Source organism: Salvia miltiorrhiza, chromosome 1 (assembly GCF_028751815.1).
Source record: "Salvia miltiorrhiza cultivar Shanhuang (shh) chromosome 1, IMPLAD_Smil_shh, whole genome shotgun sequence".
NCBI classification, from domain to species: domain Eukaryota; kingdom Viridiplantae; phylum Streptophyta; class Magnoliopsida; order Lamiales; family Lamiaceae; genus Salvia; species Salvia miltiorrhiza.
Window position 1 is genome coordinate 49,283,862 of NC_080387.1, and position 13,163 is coordinate 49,297,024.

Sequence of the window (13,163 nt, forward strand, 5' to 3'; positions counted from 1 at the left end):
ATGAATCCGAGGCCAACCACCAAGACTTATAGAGGGTATCAAACCTATATAAGAACCCAAGCTCTGAAGAGGAAGATTGATCTGAAAAACGCACACACCTTCACACAACACACTCTTTCTCTCTAGAATTCTATCCTTGTAATTTTAATTTTAGTTTTCAAAATTTTTTAGTTCTAAGTTTTGTTCTTTTTATTTTATGTATACAAGTTGTAACTACTAATGAGTAGCTAGACAAGTTTGTCTCTTCCCCAAGGGAGACATTACTAATAAATTAAATATTTTATAATTCCTCCATAAACGCTTAGTTTTGCTCAACTTTCCGGTTTTGAAAAGATTTTTCATTCATTTTCCAACTAAGTATTATACGTCGAGACTTAGAATTTTCAGAAGAAATCATCGCTTAACCATCTCTTGCGAGTGCATGGTTGGATTTATCTGTAAAACGAGGGTGATAGATTTTAGGTAATTCGAAAGTTATTGCTGAAGGAGGGGGGTTGCAACCATCTCTTGCAAGTGCGTGGTTGGACGAAGCCTCGGTGTGACAGACGGTCCGTAAAATGCAACGAAACTGACTCCAGAAGCGGTTTTCGACTAAAGGTATAAAGTTGGTTTATGTTTTGATTAATTTATTTATGATACGGAAGCATGTTAGGCTTTCTTGGGTGTTTTAATGAAGTTATGATTATAAGAATACTCGTTGGGGTAATTTGACCTAAATAGAAATATTGTGGGGGTTGTTGTAATATTTTGCATATCTGTAGGATAATTTTGTAATTATCATAAAACTGTTATAGGAAAAGTGGACAGCTTTTGATTTATGATAAAAAAAAATGGAATTTTGTCATAGCTTATGATATTACACTCAATTATCCCATTATAAAAATCAAATTTGAAACGCATACATTTATGAATATTTCTTTCTTTACCTATCATATTAAATTAATTACTTACTGTAATATATATATATTCACTCAAATTTATTAACAGTGACATGTTATTTCTCGTATTAGTACTTTTTTATTAAGAATAATCACGCCACTCATTTTAATTCACTTAATTAATTAGGTTCGATTGTTCATTAAACAATTTTTTTTTATCATAATACAATTCAAGTAAATTAAAATAGAAAAGTACACATAATTATTTGACATATATAAAAATTTGTTTTTTCTATTCATTATTAAATGTAACAAGTAGGAAAGATGTCAATGAGTTAGGCTAATATTTGATAGGTCTTAGGATTAATTTCTTTTAGAAGCATTACTTTTTTTTCAATTTTTTTTTTCATTTATATTTTCGTGTTTTGTATCTTTATTTATTTTATTAATTATTCCTCTAATACATTTTTTTTATATGTCCAATGTGCGACACTGTTGTTAGTTAGTTATATATTTATTCATATTTGTATTTAAGTGTTGGAATCCATTTATTTTTTTACTAATTTGTTGTTATTCTACTATACTATAGTTTTATGTAATAATTAAATAATGTGATTAATGTACGAGACTCTTCATATTATTAGTATGGTTATAAATAGATACCTACTATCCTATTAAATAGTTTTATAAATACTAAGGGTTAAGTATCAATTTCCTCCAACGTTGACACCCCTATCGCCTTTAACACCCTATACCAGGGTCAGTAATGTTGCAAAATTGAACCAAATCCCCCCTCTATCGCCTTTAACACCCTATACTCAGGGTCAGCGCTGTTTACTACCTTAATGTGGCAAAATTGAACCAAATCCCCCCCCCCCTCGCGTTTTAACGGTGCTTAACATCGTTAGAATTTTTTTGTTTGTTTGTTTTTAATTATGCTTCAGTCCAAAACTGAAAAAAATCCTCCTCGGCCCCAGCGGCGCCGGCAAATTTCCTCTCCAATCACCAGCGCCTCCACCCATTTCCCTCCAATCCCACCGCAACAATTCACATCGACTCCCCCCAAATTCCGGCAACTCCTCACCATCGCAACCATCGCCGCGTCGCTCAATCTGCCGCAACCCCTCAACCTCACCTCCTCCAATCCATCACACGACACCACCATCGACACCAGATCCTTATCAACCATTATCTCGTTCTGCGACAAATCCAGCATCTTCAATTTCCCCAATTCCTGCCTCAGCGCCACCAGTAGCCTGACCTCTCTCTCCACCACGTCGCAGTTTATCCCGTATCGCCTATCGCCCTCGCCATCGCCTTCAGCCATTCGCCACTAACGAGGCAGCAACTCTCCAATCTTAGGGTTTTCAGATTTTTGAAATTGGGATTTTCGGATATGGCCATCAAATGGGTGTTGTTGAGATCGAGGGACAATCTCAAATCGAGTTTCTTCAAGCTGCATTTGCTCTGATCGATGAAGCGGAGGAGGCTATCTTTGCTGCCGTCGTCGTAGACCAGCAGCAATTGCAGAGAGATGCAGTTGTCGGCTAATTTCAGCAGCCCTGAAGTGATTGCAGGAGGGCGCCACTCGTGGTCGCCGTTCGGGCGGTGAGGATGTCGAGGAGGGTGGATTTGTCGGCGCCGCTGGGGCCGAGGAGGAGGATTTGCTATAGTTTTGGACTGAAGCATAATTAAAAAAAAATGTCTAACGGTGTTAAAGCACCGTTAAAATGCGAGGGTGGGGAGGATTTGGTTAAGTTTTGTCACGTTGAGGTAGTAAACAGCGCTGACCCCGAGTATAGGGTGTTGAAGACGATAGAGGTGTCAACGTTAGGGGACGAATTGATACTTAACCCAAATATTAATGATGATTTATTTTTAAAAGATAATGTTGTATCATGCATTGCATGTTGACATAACTTCTAACACTAACACTCTACACATATAATCAATATTAATATGATTTTTTAGTCATATTAGCACTCTAACACAAATAACACTCTACACGTAATTTTGAGAATTTAGTGAAACAATAGTATTCATAAATTAATCATTTTTTTTTTCATTTTGATTTTCTTACTTTATATCTTCAATTTATTTTAATAAATATTTTTGTAATACTTTTATCATTTATACTTATTTTTATTTCTTTTATTTCGTATGTACCTATGATTGATGTAAGATTCTTATATAAACATCAACATAATAATATTAAAACACTTAGTAAATCAAGTGGAATTGGAATCGAGCCATTGATTTTTTTTAATATTTTATTATATATGATCACTTCTAAAGATTAAATCATCTTCATCCAAAACACATGATAAGAAACAAATATATAATGGATATTATATGAAATATTTTCATTTTTCATCATTAACAAATGTTTTTATTTAGGGTTAATGTACAAATACACCCTTAAACTAGACACCCCTAGAACATATACCCCCTCATTTTCGACATTGGCCCAAATACATCCCTAGAGTCCATAAAAAGGGTGCATTTAAACCCAGCAAGTTAACGGCCGTTTCTTGTCGTTAACTTGTTGGGTTAAAATGCACAATTTTTATGAACTTTGGGGGGTGTATTCGAGACAAGGCCAAGAATGGGGGTTATACGCGCAAGTTAACTTAATTTTTTTTTTAAGTGGGACCTCCTACTCGCCAAATGAAAAGAAGTGTCAGCGGCAATGATATAGAGGCAGCAACGTTTTCAGAAGAAGGGGACGAGGCATAGACCTCACCAATTTTTGAAAGCTACCGGCGACGACGTCACCAGATTTTAGAGAAAGGGATGGTAGCGCTAGGAGTTGACAGACGAGCACCATCCTTGCCTAGTCCTTCAGTGGCGGTAGCGATAAACTTTTATAGGGGAATTAGGGCTCGATTTAAGTATTTGAAATTTCACGAGAGAGAGAGAAGAAAAAGAAGAAAAATAAGAAGGTTGTGTGTGATTGAGAGGGGAAGCTAAGGAGCTCGCCGGCAACCCACTCACCAATTGATCTGCATGAGTAGGCTGTTGGCGAGCTCCTTAGCCTTCCTTCTCAATCACACACAACCTTCTTCTTCTTCTCTCTCTCTCACGTGAAATTTCGAATACCCAAATCGAGCCCTAATTCCCCTATAAAAGTTTGTCGTCGCCGCTGAAGGGCTAGGCAAGAGTGGTGCTCGTCTGTCGACTCCTGGCGCCACCATCCCTCTCTCTAAAATCCAATGACGTCGTTGCCGGTAGCTTCCGAAAATTGGTGAGGTCGTTGTTCTATGCCTCGCCCCTTTCTCCTGAAAACGCAGCTGTCTCTATGTTATTACCGATGACACTTCTTTTCGTCCGGTGATTAGGAGGGCCCACTTAGAAATTAAAAGGAAAAAAAAAAAGAATTTCAGTTAACTATTGTGCGCGACTTTCGCCGTTTCTAAAAAAACGCGGACAAAACGGAAGAAATAGTGGCTGGATCGACAACCGGACTAAAAAATGGAGATCGCCGTTTTTTCACTACTATGCGCGACTTTCGTATTATTGTCATATCTCCCTCGTCTGAACTCTGATTTGCGATCCGTTTGCGCTCACGGACTCGTATCGAGATGATCTACAACGTTTATTTCAGACCATTCTTTCAAATTCTGCTTCAATATTTCTAAAAAATCGCTCAAACAAAAAAAAGTTACAAGTTCTTGACAATATATAAACCAATATTCACTCAAATAAACCATCAAACACACAAAATCCTCACAACTGAACATCAAATATGACACACCAAAAGGTAAAAATATATGTTTATCATAAATGTATGGGATAATTGCGTGAAAATACACAAACTTTGCCAAAAATTCATATTTGACGCGAAGTTAGGATTTTACATTTTAATACACAAACTTTCGTTGTTGTCCAAATTTGACACGACTTAATTCTTAAAAATTCAAAAAATAACCCCTTTTTGTAAATAATTATACAAAGACCCACTTATGTTATAATTTAGGACATTAAAACCAAAACAAGATATTTCCTATGATGTTTTCTTTTAATCTTTGATCCGCGCCTAAAATGGTTTAAAAGAAAACCTCATAAGGAAATATCTTGTTTTGGTTTAAATGTCCCAAATTATAACATAAGTGGGTCTTTGTATAATTATTTACAAAAAGGGGTTGTTTTTTGAATTTTTAAGAATTAAGTCGTGTCAAATTTGGACAACAACGAAAGTTGGTGTATTAAAATGTAAAATCCTAACTTCGCGTCAAATATGGATTTTTGGCAAAGTTTGTGTATTTAGGTGCAATTTTCCCTAAATATATAATAAATATTTGGAATTAACATGAAAATGTATACATGCATAATTATAAAATTAAGAAAAATAGAATTAAATATTTATTTTATAAATAATTTTAGAACGCCGGATTTGCTAGATATTAGAAAGAATTAATAAATATTTGTTGGCCTATAGAAGAAAACAGCAAATCTTCAGTGAAGTTGGCGGCTAGGGGGAAATTAGGATTAGAGAAAAGGTAATTATTATATTCAAAGTATACGGGTATTATGTCTATATTATGTATGAATAGTATAGAATAAAAAATCTTACTTTTATAATCTCAGATTCAAATGGCTGCAGACTAATCACAATTTGTTGTGATCTGTAATTTATTAAAAAATTATAAATCTACGGAATCCTTGTCCATGAACAAACTTGGTCGAGCAAGGATCAGTTCTAACGTTTATTGAGATTTTATAACGTAATCGAAGTAGGTACAACTATGATATATATTAAATTTATAGAAAGATTAAGTCAGATGCGATTCCATTTAGAAAAGGATAGACGTATTACCTAATACATTAAAAAAATTACTAAATCTGTTTCCTTAAGAGCATTCATAGTAGTACGAGACAGTGTATTTAACAAATCAATATCATTTTTTTTTATGGAATCATGCATAAAATCACAGCATCGTGTAATTAAAAAAAAAAAATCAATATTTAAGACACGTGGATGTGGGGTTGCGTAGAATGAGTGCTTAACTACAAGTAAGGTTTCCATGCATCCTTTTCAATCAACTACCAAATCGGTTCAACCATTATGGCCAACTGTTATTGCTATATAGTTTTAATAAGGGAATCTCACTATTACATATCAACCTATTTGTAATTAATGAACAAAATAAAGAAGCTTAATAGATGGACTCTTTCTTTTTCCTTAGTAGTGAAAATAGTAATTGACTAAGAAGGTACTATTTGGTTTGAGTTATACAACACGACTGATAAAATAATTTAAGTGGTTTGCATTATTCGATTCATGATGAATAACTCGATTCACACTAAAATTAGATTGAGTATTTAACTATCCCCTAATTCTATTATATCTTATGAATCTTATCTATCACATTTATAAAAAAAAAATCTTGAATTATTACTGATGGCAAGAGACGTCAATGCTATGCGTAGAGGAGGATGAGAACTCTCCAGTTGAATCCACAATTTACACGAGAGAATTAGTATTGGTTTATGAATTAAGGAAAGAACATAAACAACATTTGATTTATCACAAAAATTTATTCTAATCTAAGGCCAAAGGTCTTGGGTTTGAGTCCCATGTGGCGCAACCTTTAATTTTTTTTATTTAATATTGTTAATTTATCAAAAGAAAAAATTATTATAATTGTCACGACACAAGACCCCCTCAATATATATGAATGTCGTTTGCCAGTAAATATAATTGCCAACAGAAAATCATATAATGAGATTCGAAAACTACAATCTCACACCTTGTTTAGGAGAAAAGATTCTAATATTTAATCGGGTTTGAAAATGACAATAATACTTTACGCTCAATTCTATGAGCCTTGGCTTGGGTTGCTATCAACATTGTTTCCGGTGAAGAATGTTTTTTTATGGCGAATGTTTGTTCTAATATGTTGCAAGATGAATGGAAGAGGATTTGTTCTATCATGACCTTCAAATTCTAAATGCCATCTTTTCATTCACGTTGCTACCGCCAACTAATTCTACTTTGAAATGTCGGAGTTCTTTTAAATTAAAATTGGCACAAATTCAATTTATTGGACTTGAATAATGTACTTATTAAGTTAAAATAATCATAAAGTTATAATTCATTTTTTTTTTGTTTTATACATTTATTTTGATTTTAATACTTCATAATTTTTTTATTGAGATTATTAATTTTATAAACAACATAAAAATCAAACCTCAATTAGTTCTTTTTATTAATATATAAAACCAAAATACAGTGCTAATGTAGCCTAAACATGATATGTACTCACATTCACACAAGGTATCTAACATAACATTTCTCTTTAACAAAAGTGATGTGTTTTATAAAGACTCGTTTTAAATACAAACTATAAACCATTCCATCCCTTAGATCGTGAAAATCTAAGATTGATTCATCATTTTATTGAATGAATTCACAATACTAAATTTGAATTCCATGAAAGGGCCATTTTTTTAAAATCATTTTTCACAATGAATTCGGAAAATTCAGAAAGTGATAAGACGTTAAAGGAATGAACTAATGATGTGGAAGGGTTTAAAAGACATAGATAGAATAAGACAAGTTAGTGTAGAATTGATATGATTCATATAAATCTCTGGAGGCATTCGCGCGTGAAATAAGATGGGGAAAAAGTCCATATTTTCTCTACAAGCACTGCACAATCTTATTATTTTCTCACGACCAACTCCAAAACTGCATTTTACATCATTTATATTTGGATAGATGCATCTTATATCATTCACATTTATATCTTATAAGTAACTGCAAAACTTTATTTCAAGGTTGGTAAATTCTATATCAATCTAGACAATGAAGTGGAGCAAATCATGAGTCTATGGCATTCCAATCGCTACTCGTTTCCAGTTTTAATATTAATGTAGTACAGATACATGCATGGAAGCTCAGTCTATCACAAATATTAGAAGCAAAGTTTTATCACAACATAGGTCCCAACATTGGAGAGGAGTAGCTTATTCTATATATCAACCTCTGAATCAGAATAAGAATGAGATCTCATATGCTCAAGATGAACTTACCTGCGCTTGAACCATATATAATTCACACTACCAGACTCAGAGGAAAATCGGACAGGACGGAATGGAGATGATTTTTCTTCAGTTTTCTTCTCCGACGATTAAGTCCCCTGCATCAACCCAGTCATATGTTTTTACAATTTTTTTGGCATAATAGCTCATTAGAGAGAAAAAAGAATCTAATTATTTGATCTCAATATAATCTGTTTGTAGTTCACAATTAATTTAACCAAAAACGTGGACCATTAACACCACAGGGAAAACAGTCCACATGCTGATAAAAATTGAAAAAAAAAACAAGAAATATAAAATTTGAATGTTACAATGCATTTGAGCTTAAAATGTGCTCACCAGTACTGGTTGAGTAGCACAAACGAATCGGTCGGTATCCTTTTTCCATCATCATTTCGATTCCAATGGTAAATTGCGTGTGTTCTGTTTTTAATCTCTAGTGTAGAATGTCCATAGCTGGCTTCACGAAAAGCAGAATAGTCTGGTTGGGGATCTCTGAATCTGCAGAGGCAGCATACACATTAAAATTTTAGTGAAACAGATACTGCAAATTACATATGGAGAATAGTCTAAAAGGTATGACTACCATTGTATGAACACCTAGGAAAATAACAGGCAATGCCAGATTACCTTTGAGCAAGACCCTCTTGGTTTCCTCCGTCTCCAACAGTTACGTAAACAGGTGCTGATTTGTCAGGTACAGGATAAGAAGGACCATTTGGCGCATTGTATTTTATGTTTGAGATACGGTACTGAAATATAAATAAAGATTTTATTATGGAGCAAAAATGCAACACTTAAGTGCAAATGATCACTCACATTTTGATTCAATTAATTGCAATTATGCACATTTTGGTTTGCATTTCAATAGATATCTCTATATAGTTGAATTTAACGAAACTCGCCAGAAACCTATCTGATAAAAGGTTTGAACTCGGTCCAGTTTTACCCAAACAGTATCTACCTCAGCAGACAGGGTAACAGGCAATTCTGAAGAATTTTTTCAAAAATGTCCAGCCTATACATGAATAATCAAGTTTAAGGGGAGAAACCCACCCTGACAAGAAGCTTACCGATCTTTCGTATGCATGGACGTGACCAGCAAAAATGATATCAACTTTATAGCGACAGAACCAGCTCTCGAACACAACTCTCATGCTTTCACCCTCCATAAAATGAGCATCATTACTGTTATAGATTGGAGCATGCATCAGGACAATAAGCCATGGAGTCTTCTCCCTGTCAACCTTTGTAAACTCTTCATTAAGCCACTCCCACTGAGGTGTATATTTTACTGCAATGATACGATGAAATAGAAGAATAATTCAGATGTGATAAAGAACTCAGAAAGACAAACGACACCACATGTGAAGGCTACAAAAACAAATTAAGAAAGTGACTAATCAACCTATTGAAAGACTACTTGTAGTTTTAAGAAACATTTTCTTTGCTAAATATCAGGATGGACTGCAGGACATGTTAGAGTCCACTCTCTAGCTTAAATAACACTCCATTAAACACCTTTTAGTTTGGTGTAGGGGGACAAATCATAAATTTTCCTTCATCAGTAATCTAGGATTTGCTTAAGAGATAGAAAATTTTGGAAGGAAAATATGCATCAAGGAAACTGAGGAAGTCCCGGAAAGAGTGGCATCTTTGTTATATCTTCATGCAATTGTGAAGGAAACTGAAATTAGTTGACCAAGAAATAAAAGTTGATAATATAAAAAAAATGTATAGTAAATCATGTTGTATCCTTCTTTTTTTTCCCTTTTAGCCAATTTCGTTAAACAGTTGACTTAGTGATGTATCTGTTTCATGCATAATGCTAAATAATAAATATCATGCGAAGTTACCAGAGAACAAAATGAACAAGCCAACGTGAAATAGAAAATGATAAATTACCAAATGGAGAGTAGCTGGACAGGACGATGATATGAGCAGAAGCTCTTCTCACAGAATACCACAGAGGACTACTGCTTTTACTAGCAAGGTAAGGGGTAGGGTATCTCTGAAGAAAATTTCTGAAAGGAATAACTTCCCCCTGAACATCAGGAATAGACGTTAAAGCAAAAAATATGAACTCCTGCCCATAGAAATCATACAATGGCTGTCCACACGTATAAACAATATAGAAAAGTGATGGAGGATCAGAAGGTTTCAAATAAATAATGATAGAATCAGATAAAGGCAGGAGATTAACCAGTAACTTTTCAATTGGCAACATCATATACAATTGAAGGGTACTATAATATGTTTCCAATATTTATGGAATAATATTCAGATAAATGCAACAGTTCATATATACAAAATGAAGAATGTTTTACAAGGGGTTAACTCTGAGGTTCACATTAATTGAAGGCCTCAAACACTACTTGTATTAAACCATTGTTGGGGAAAGTATTTTTGGCAGATGCAAATAATGGGTCATAAAGATGGAACAAATAGTTAAGAACTGGAACATATTATATCAAGAAAGTGAAGATGGGTATGAGTCAAACTAGCTAAAAGATCCCTTGAAAAGATTAGATAAAACAATTAACATCAGGGTCGTACTTTACCATATATGGAAAGTACTCTATTTCATGATTTCCAGCTGACCAAATCCATGGCTGATATGCTGTGCTACGTTCAACAAACCGACCCCATGAGTCCCAGCGGACACCAACATCATGATATTGGTATCTATCAGCATATGAAAGATCTCCAACAAATAATATAGTCTCTGCGCCAGTCTGCTTGCAATGCTCAAGAGTCGACAGAGAATTGTATGTTTGACCAAGATCACCTGCAATAGACAATAGGTGCCATTCAACAAGGGGTACTGCTCACAAAAGAATTGCAAGAGAATCACGATTAGTACTGAAAAAACTTGAGGTCAAGACTATTGTATGATATGTTGATTTTGGTGAAAAATGACAAGCATCAAACAAACTGTTGGAAGCTATATGAGCATCCTTAGTACTACTTGAAAATTTTCAAGTTTTTTACTGTCTATAGATGGTTGATACACGCTCAAACTTACCTCCAGCCCTTATAAAACGAAGAAAATCCAATTTTCACTTTATAGGTATGCCAGCTGATAGACTCTACACGACAAATATAGTTTACAAGTTATCAGGTTACCGACCCTTGTACTTTAAGATGGAAAAAGAAACTGACCAATTATTCCAAACTTTTGAGGTGCATCGGGATCAATTGATAAGGGTGTTCGGAACCAAAACCTCCTAGAAGAATCTCCATCTCCTAGCTCATAGTAATACTTGGTGTCATACTGAAAAAGCAAAAACCTATATAAATAGGAGAACATACTATAGGCAAAGTACAGTGCATCTGGTTTCCAGTGAGAACTAATATTTGAAAGTTGTACTTTGTCTACAACTTAATATATAGAAGCAAAATTGTTTAGTAACTTGGATAGAATCGCTTCAATTTGCAGCATTTAGAATATTGATGTCATGTTACAGACCATTCAACAAAGTACATAGTTACCTGAAGACCTTCAATCAAGCACTGATGAATATACCCTGATTTATAGTTGTAGAAGGTATAGTTGTGCACGGTCCCTTCTGCAGTTAAATCAAGTTTTCCTTCTGATAGGCCATATCTAACTTTGTTGGATCCAGGTTCATCAATTGTAACCCATGAAACGATCACAGCCTTCCCGTCATAGTCACCCTGTGTGATATGCACCTGGAAAACAAGTGTTGGTAAAAGACAGAAAACATCACATATTGATGATAGACCACTGCATTCGAGAAACTATATGCCAAACCAAATTTTAGAGCATGATTTGAAGGTGCAACAAAGATTTCAAGATAATTCAAAATCATGATGATTCCATAGGAATGGGCTATTATATTTGCTAAATAGTTTTCATCCATTTCCACATGCACCGAATTTTTGTGCACTGAACTGTCTTTAGAGAATAACAAATTCGAATTCCCCTTGAAAGTGTGTAATTATACGGGCTCTCTATCTCTTTTTAAGTGAGATCATGCAATGATTGAGGAATACGAGAGCTTACTTGCTGTGGTGCATTATAACCTTTAGGCACAGCAAAAACTTCATTTTCCAGAGGAATATCAACTGACGGCCACTCAGTACGAACAAAGGTACTAGTCACGCCAGCATTTCCATGGCTTGTGCAGCTCAACAGAACAAGTGACAAAAGCAGTAGTTTAAACAGCATGTCAGCCCCTTCCATTGTTCCTGAACACGGTTATAATTATATATCGAACAACCCCACAACCAAAGATACATTGCACTAACAAACAAAGCAATACAAACATCAAGCACCAAAAGCAGAGTTATAAACATATATAGTAGTATAATATATGTACATATAACAATTTTCTAAATATTCTCTAATTCTGTGATAGCAACCTGACTGCAACTACTAGCCTCAACGGTTTACACGCACACGGACAAACTCTCCGGAATCAGATAATCTTTGATCAAATATTATTATCAAGAGTTTCGTGCGATTGATTCACCTAAAAAATGCTTACTGAATTAAAAATCTGTATGTACCGATCAAAATTACATATAGAAATCATAAAAATCCAGCTACCGCACTAACAATAGATCTGTACACAAAAATCATGGTAACAACCATTTCCCATCCTAGAACTAAAAAAATCTGATTACATGATGTAATCCAGAAGCAACAATCATCGGTGCAGTTTAAGTAAAAATAGGGCGATCCTGCATCAGTATACGGATAGTGTAGCTATGATACGGTAGAAGTGTTTGAGCAGAACTTACATGCACCCGAAATTGGAAGCGAAAGCTAGTCTCACTACTTTGGTCTTTGAATCAACAGGCGAAATTTATTCAACGACTTTATGGATGATGAGGGAGTAGATTTAATGGATATTTAAATAAATATTTTAAGGCATGGCGCATGTTAGGCGATTGTTGTGAAAGGGAGGCGCAGGTTATCAGTTATCACAATTCACACACTGATTGGCTGACTCCGATCTCAGTTTGGTGATTTAAAGGTTGCGCATAAAAGAATCGAACTGAAGACCTCTAGCCTTAAATAGACATTAACCTTTTATCGTTTGACCAAAAATTTGATATTTCTATAATATTTAAGTCTGTACGTGGGGTTTTATTTATTTTCACATAAAACATAATAATGTATCCCGATCTGATTTACTTATTTATTACTTCAATATTCATCATAATACATCATAATAGTATAAATTATTGAAGAAACATGATTGAGAAGGCTGC

General features: G+C 34.4%; 1 protein-coding gene across 2 annotated transcripts; it reads right to left on the reverse strand.

Moving 5' to 3' along the window:
• Positions 1-7,692: 7,692 nt before the first annotated feature.
• LOC130989197 (bifunctional purple acid phosphatase 26-like) lies at positions 7,693-13,052 on the reverse strand. Of its 2 annotated transcripts, none has more exons than XM_057913153.1 (10): positions 12,690-13,052; positions 11,950-12,134; positions 11,415-11,615; positions 11,085-11,196; positions 10,484-10,710; positions 9,828-9,966; positions 8,996-9,216; positions 8,553-8,674; positions 8,262-8,423; positions 7,693-8,020 (listed from the first exon to the last, which is right to left on the reverse strand). In XM_057913153.1, exons 2-10 carry the CDS (start codon positions 12,127-12,129, stop codon positions 7,936-7,938), a joined length of 1,449 nt encoding a protein of 482 aa, XP_057769136.1. In that variant the 5' UTR covers positions 12,130-12,134; positions 12,690-13,052; the 3' UTR covers positions 7,693-7,935. The 2 variants fall into 2 exon arrangements, with proteins under 2 accessions (XP_057769136.1, XP_057769127.1); XM_057913144.1 differs by having other exon boundaries at positions 12,573-12,770.
• Between the last annotated feature and the right edge of the window lie 111 nt (positions 13,053-13,163).

Excerpts from the sequence above, each read along its gene's own strand:
- LOC130989197 (XM_057913153.1), bottom strand. The coding sequence starts at position 12,129 with ATGGAAGGGGCTGACATGCTGTTTAAACTACTGCTTTTGTCACTTGTT. Across the intron at positions 10,711-11,084 it reads TCAAAAGTTTGGAATAATTG|GTGATCTTGGTCAAACATAC; the intron begins GTCAGTTTCTTT and ends TGTCTATTGCAG. Across the intron at positions 9,967-10,483 it reads TAGAGTACTTTCCATATATG|GGGGAAGTTATTCCTTTCAG; the intron begins GTAAAGTACGAC and ends CCTGATGTTCAG.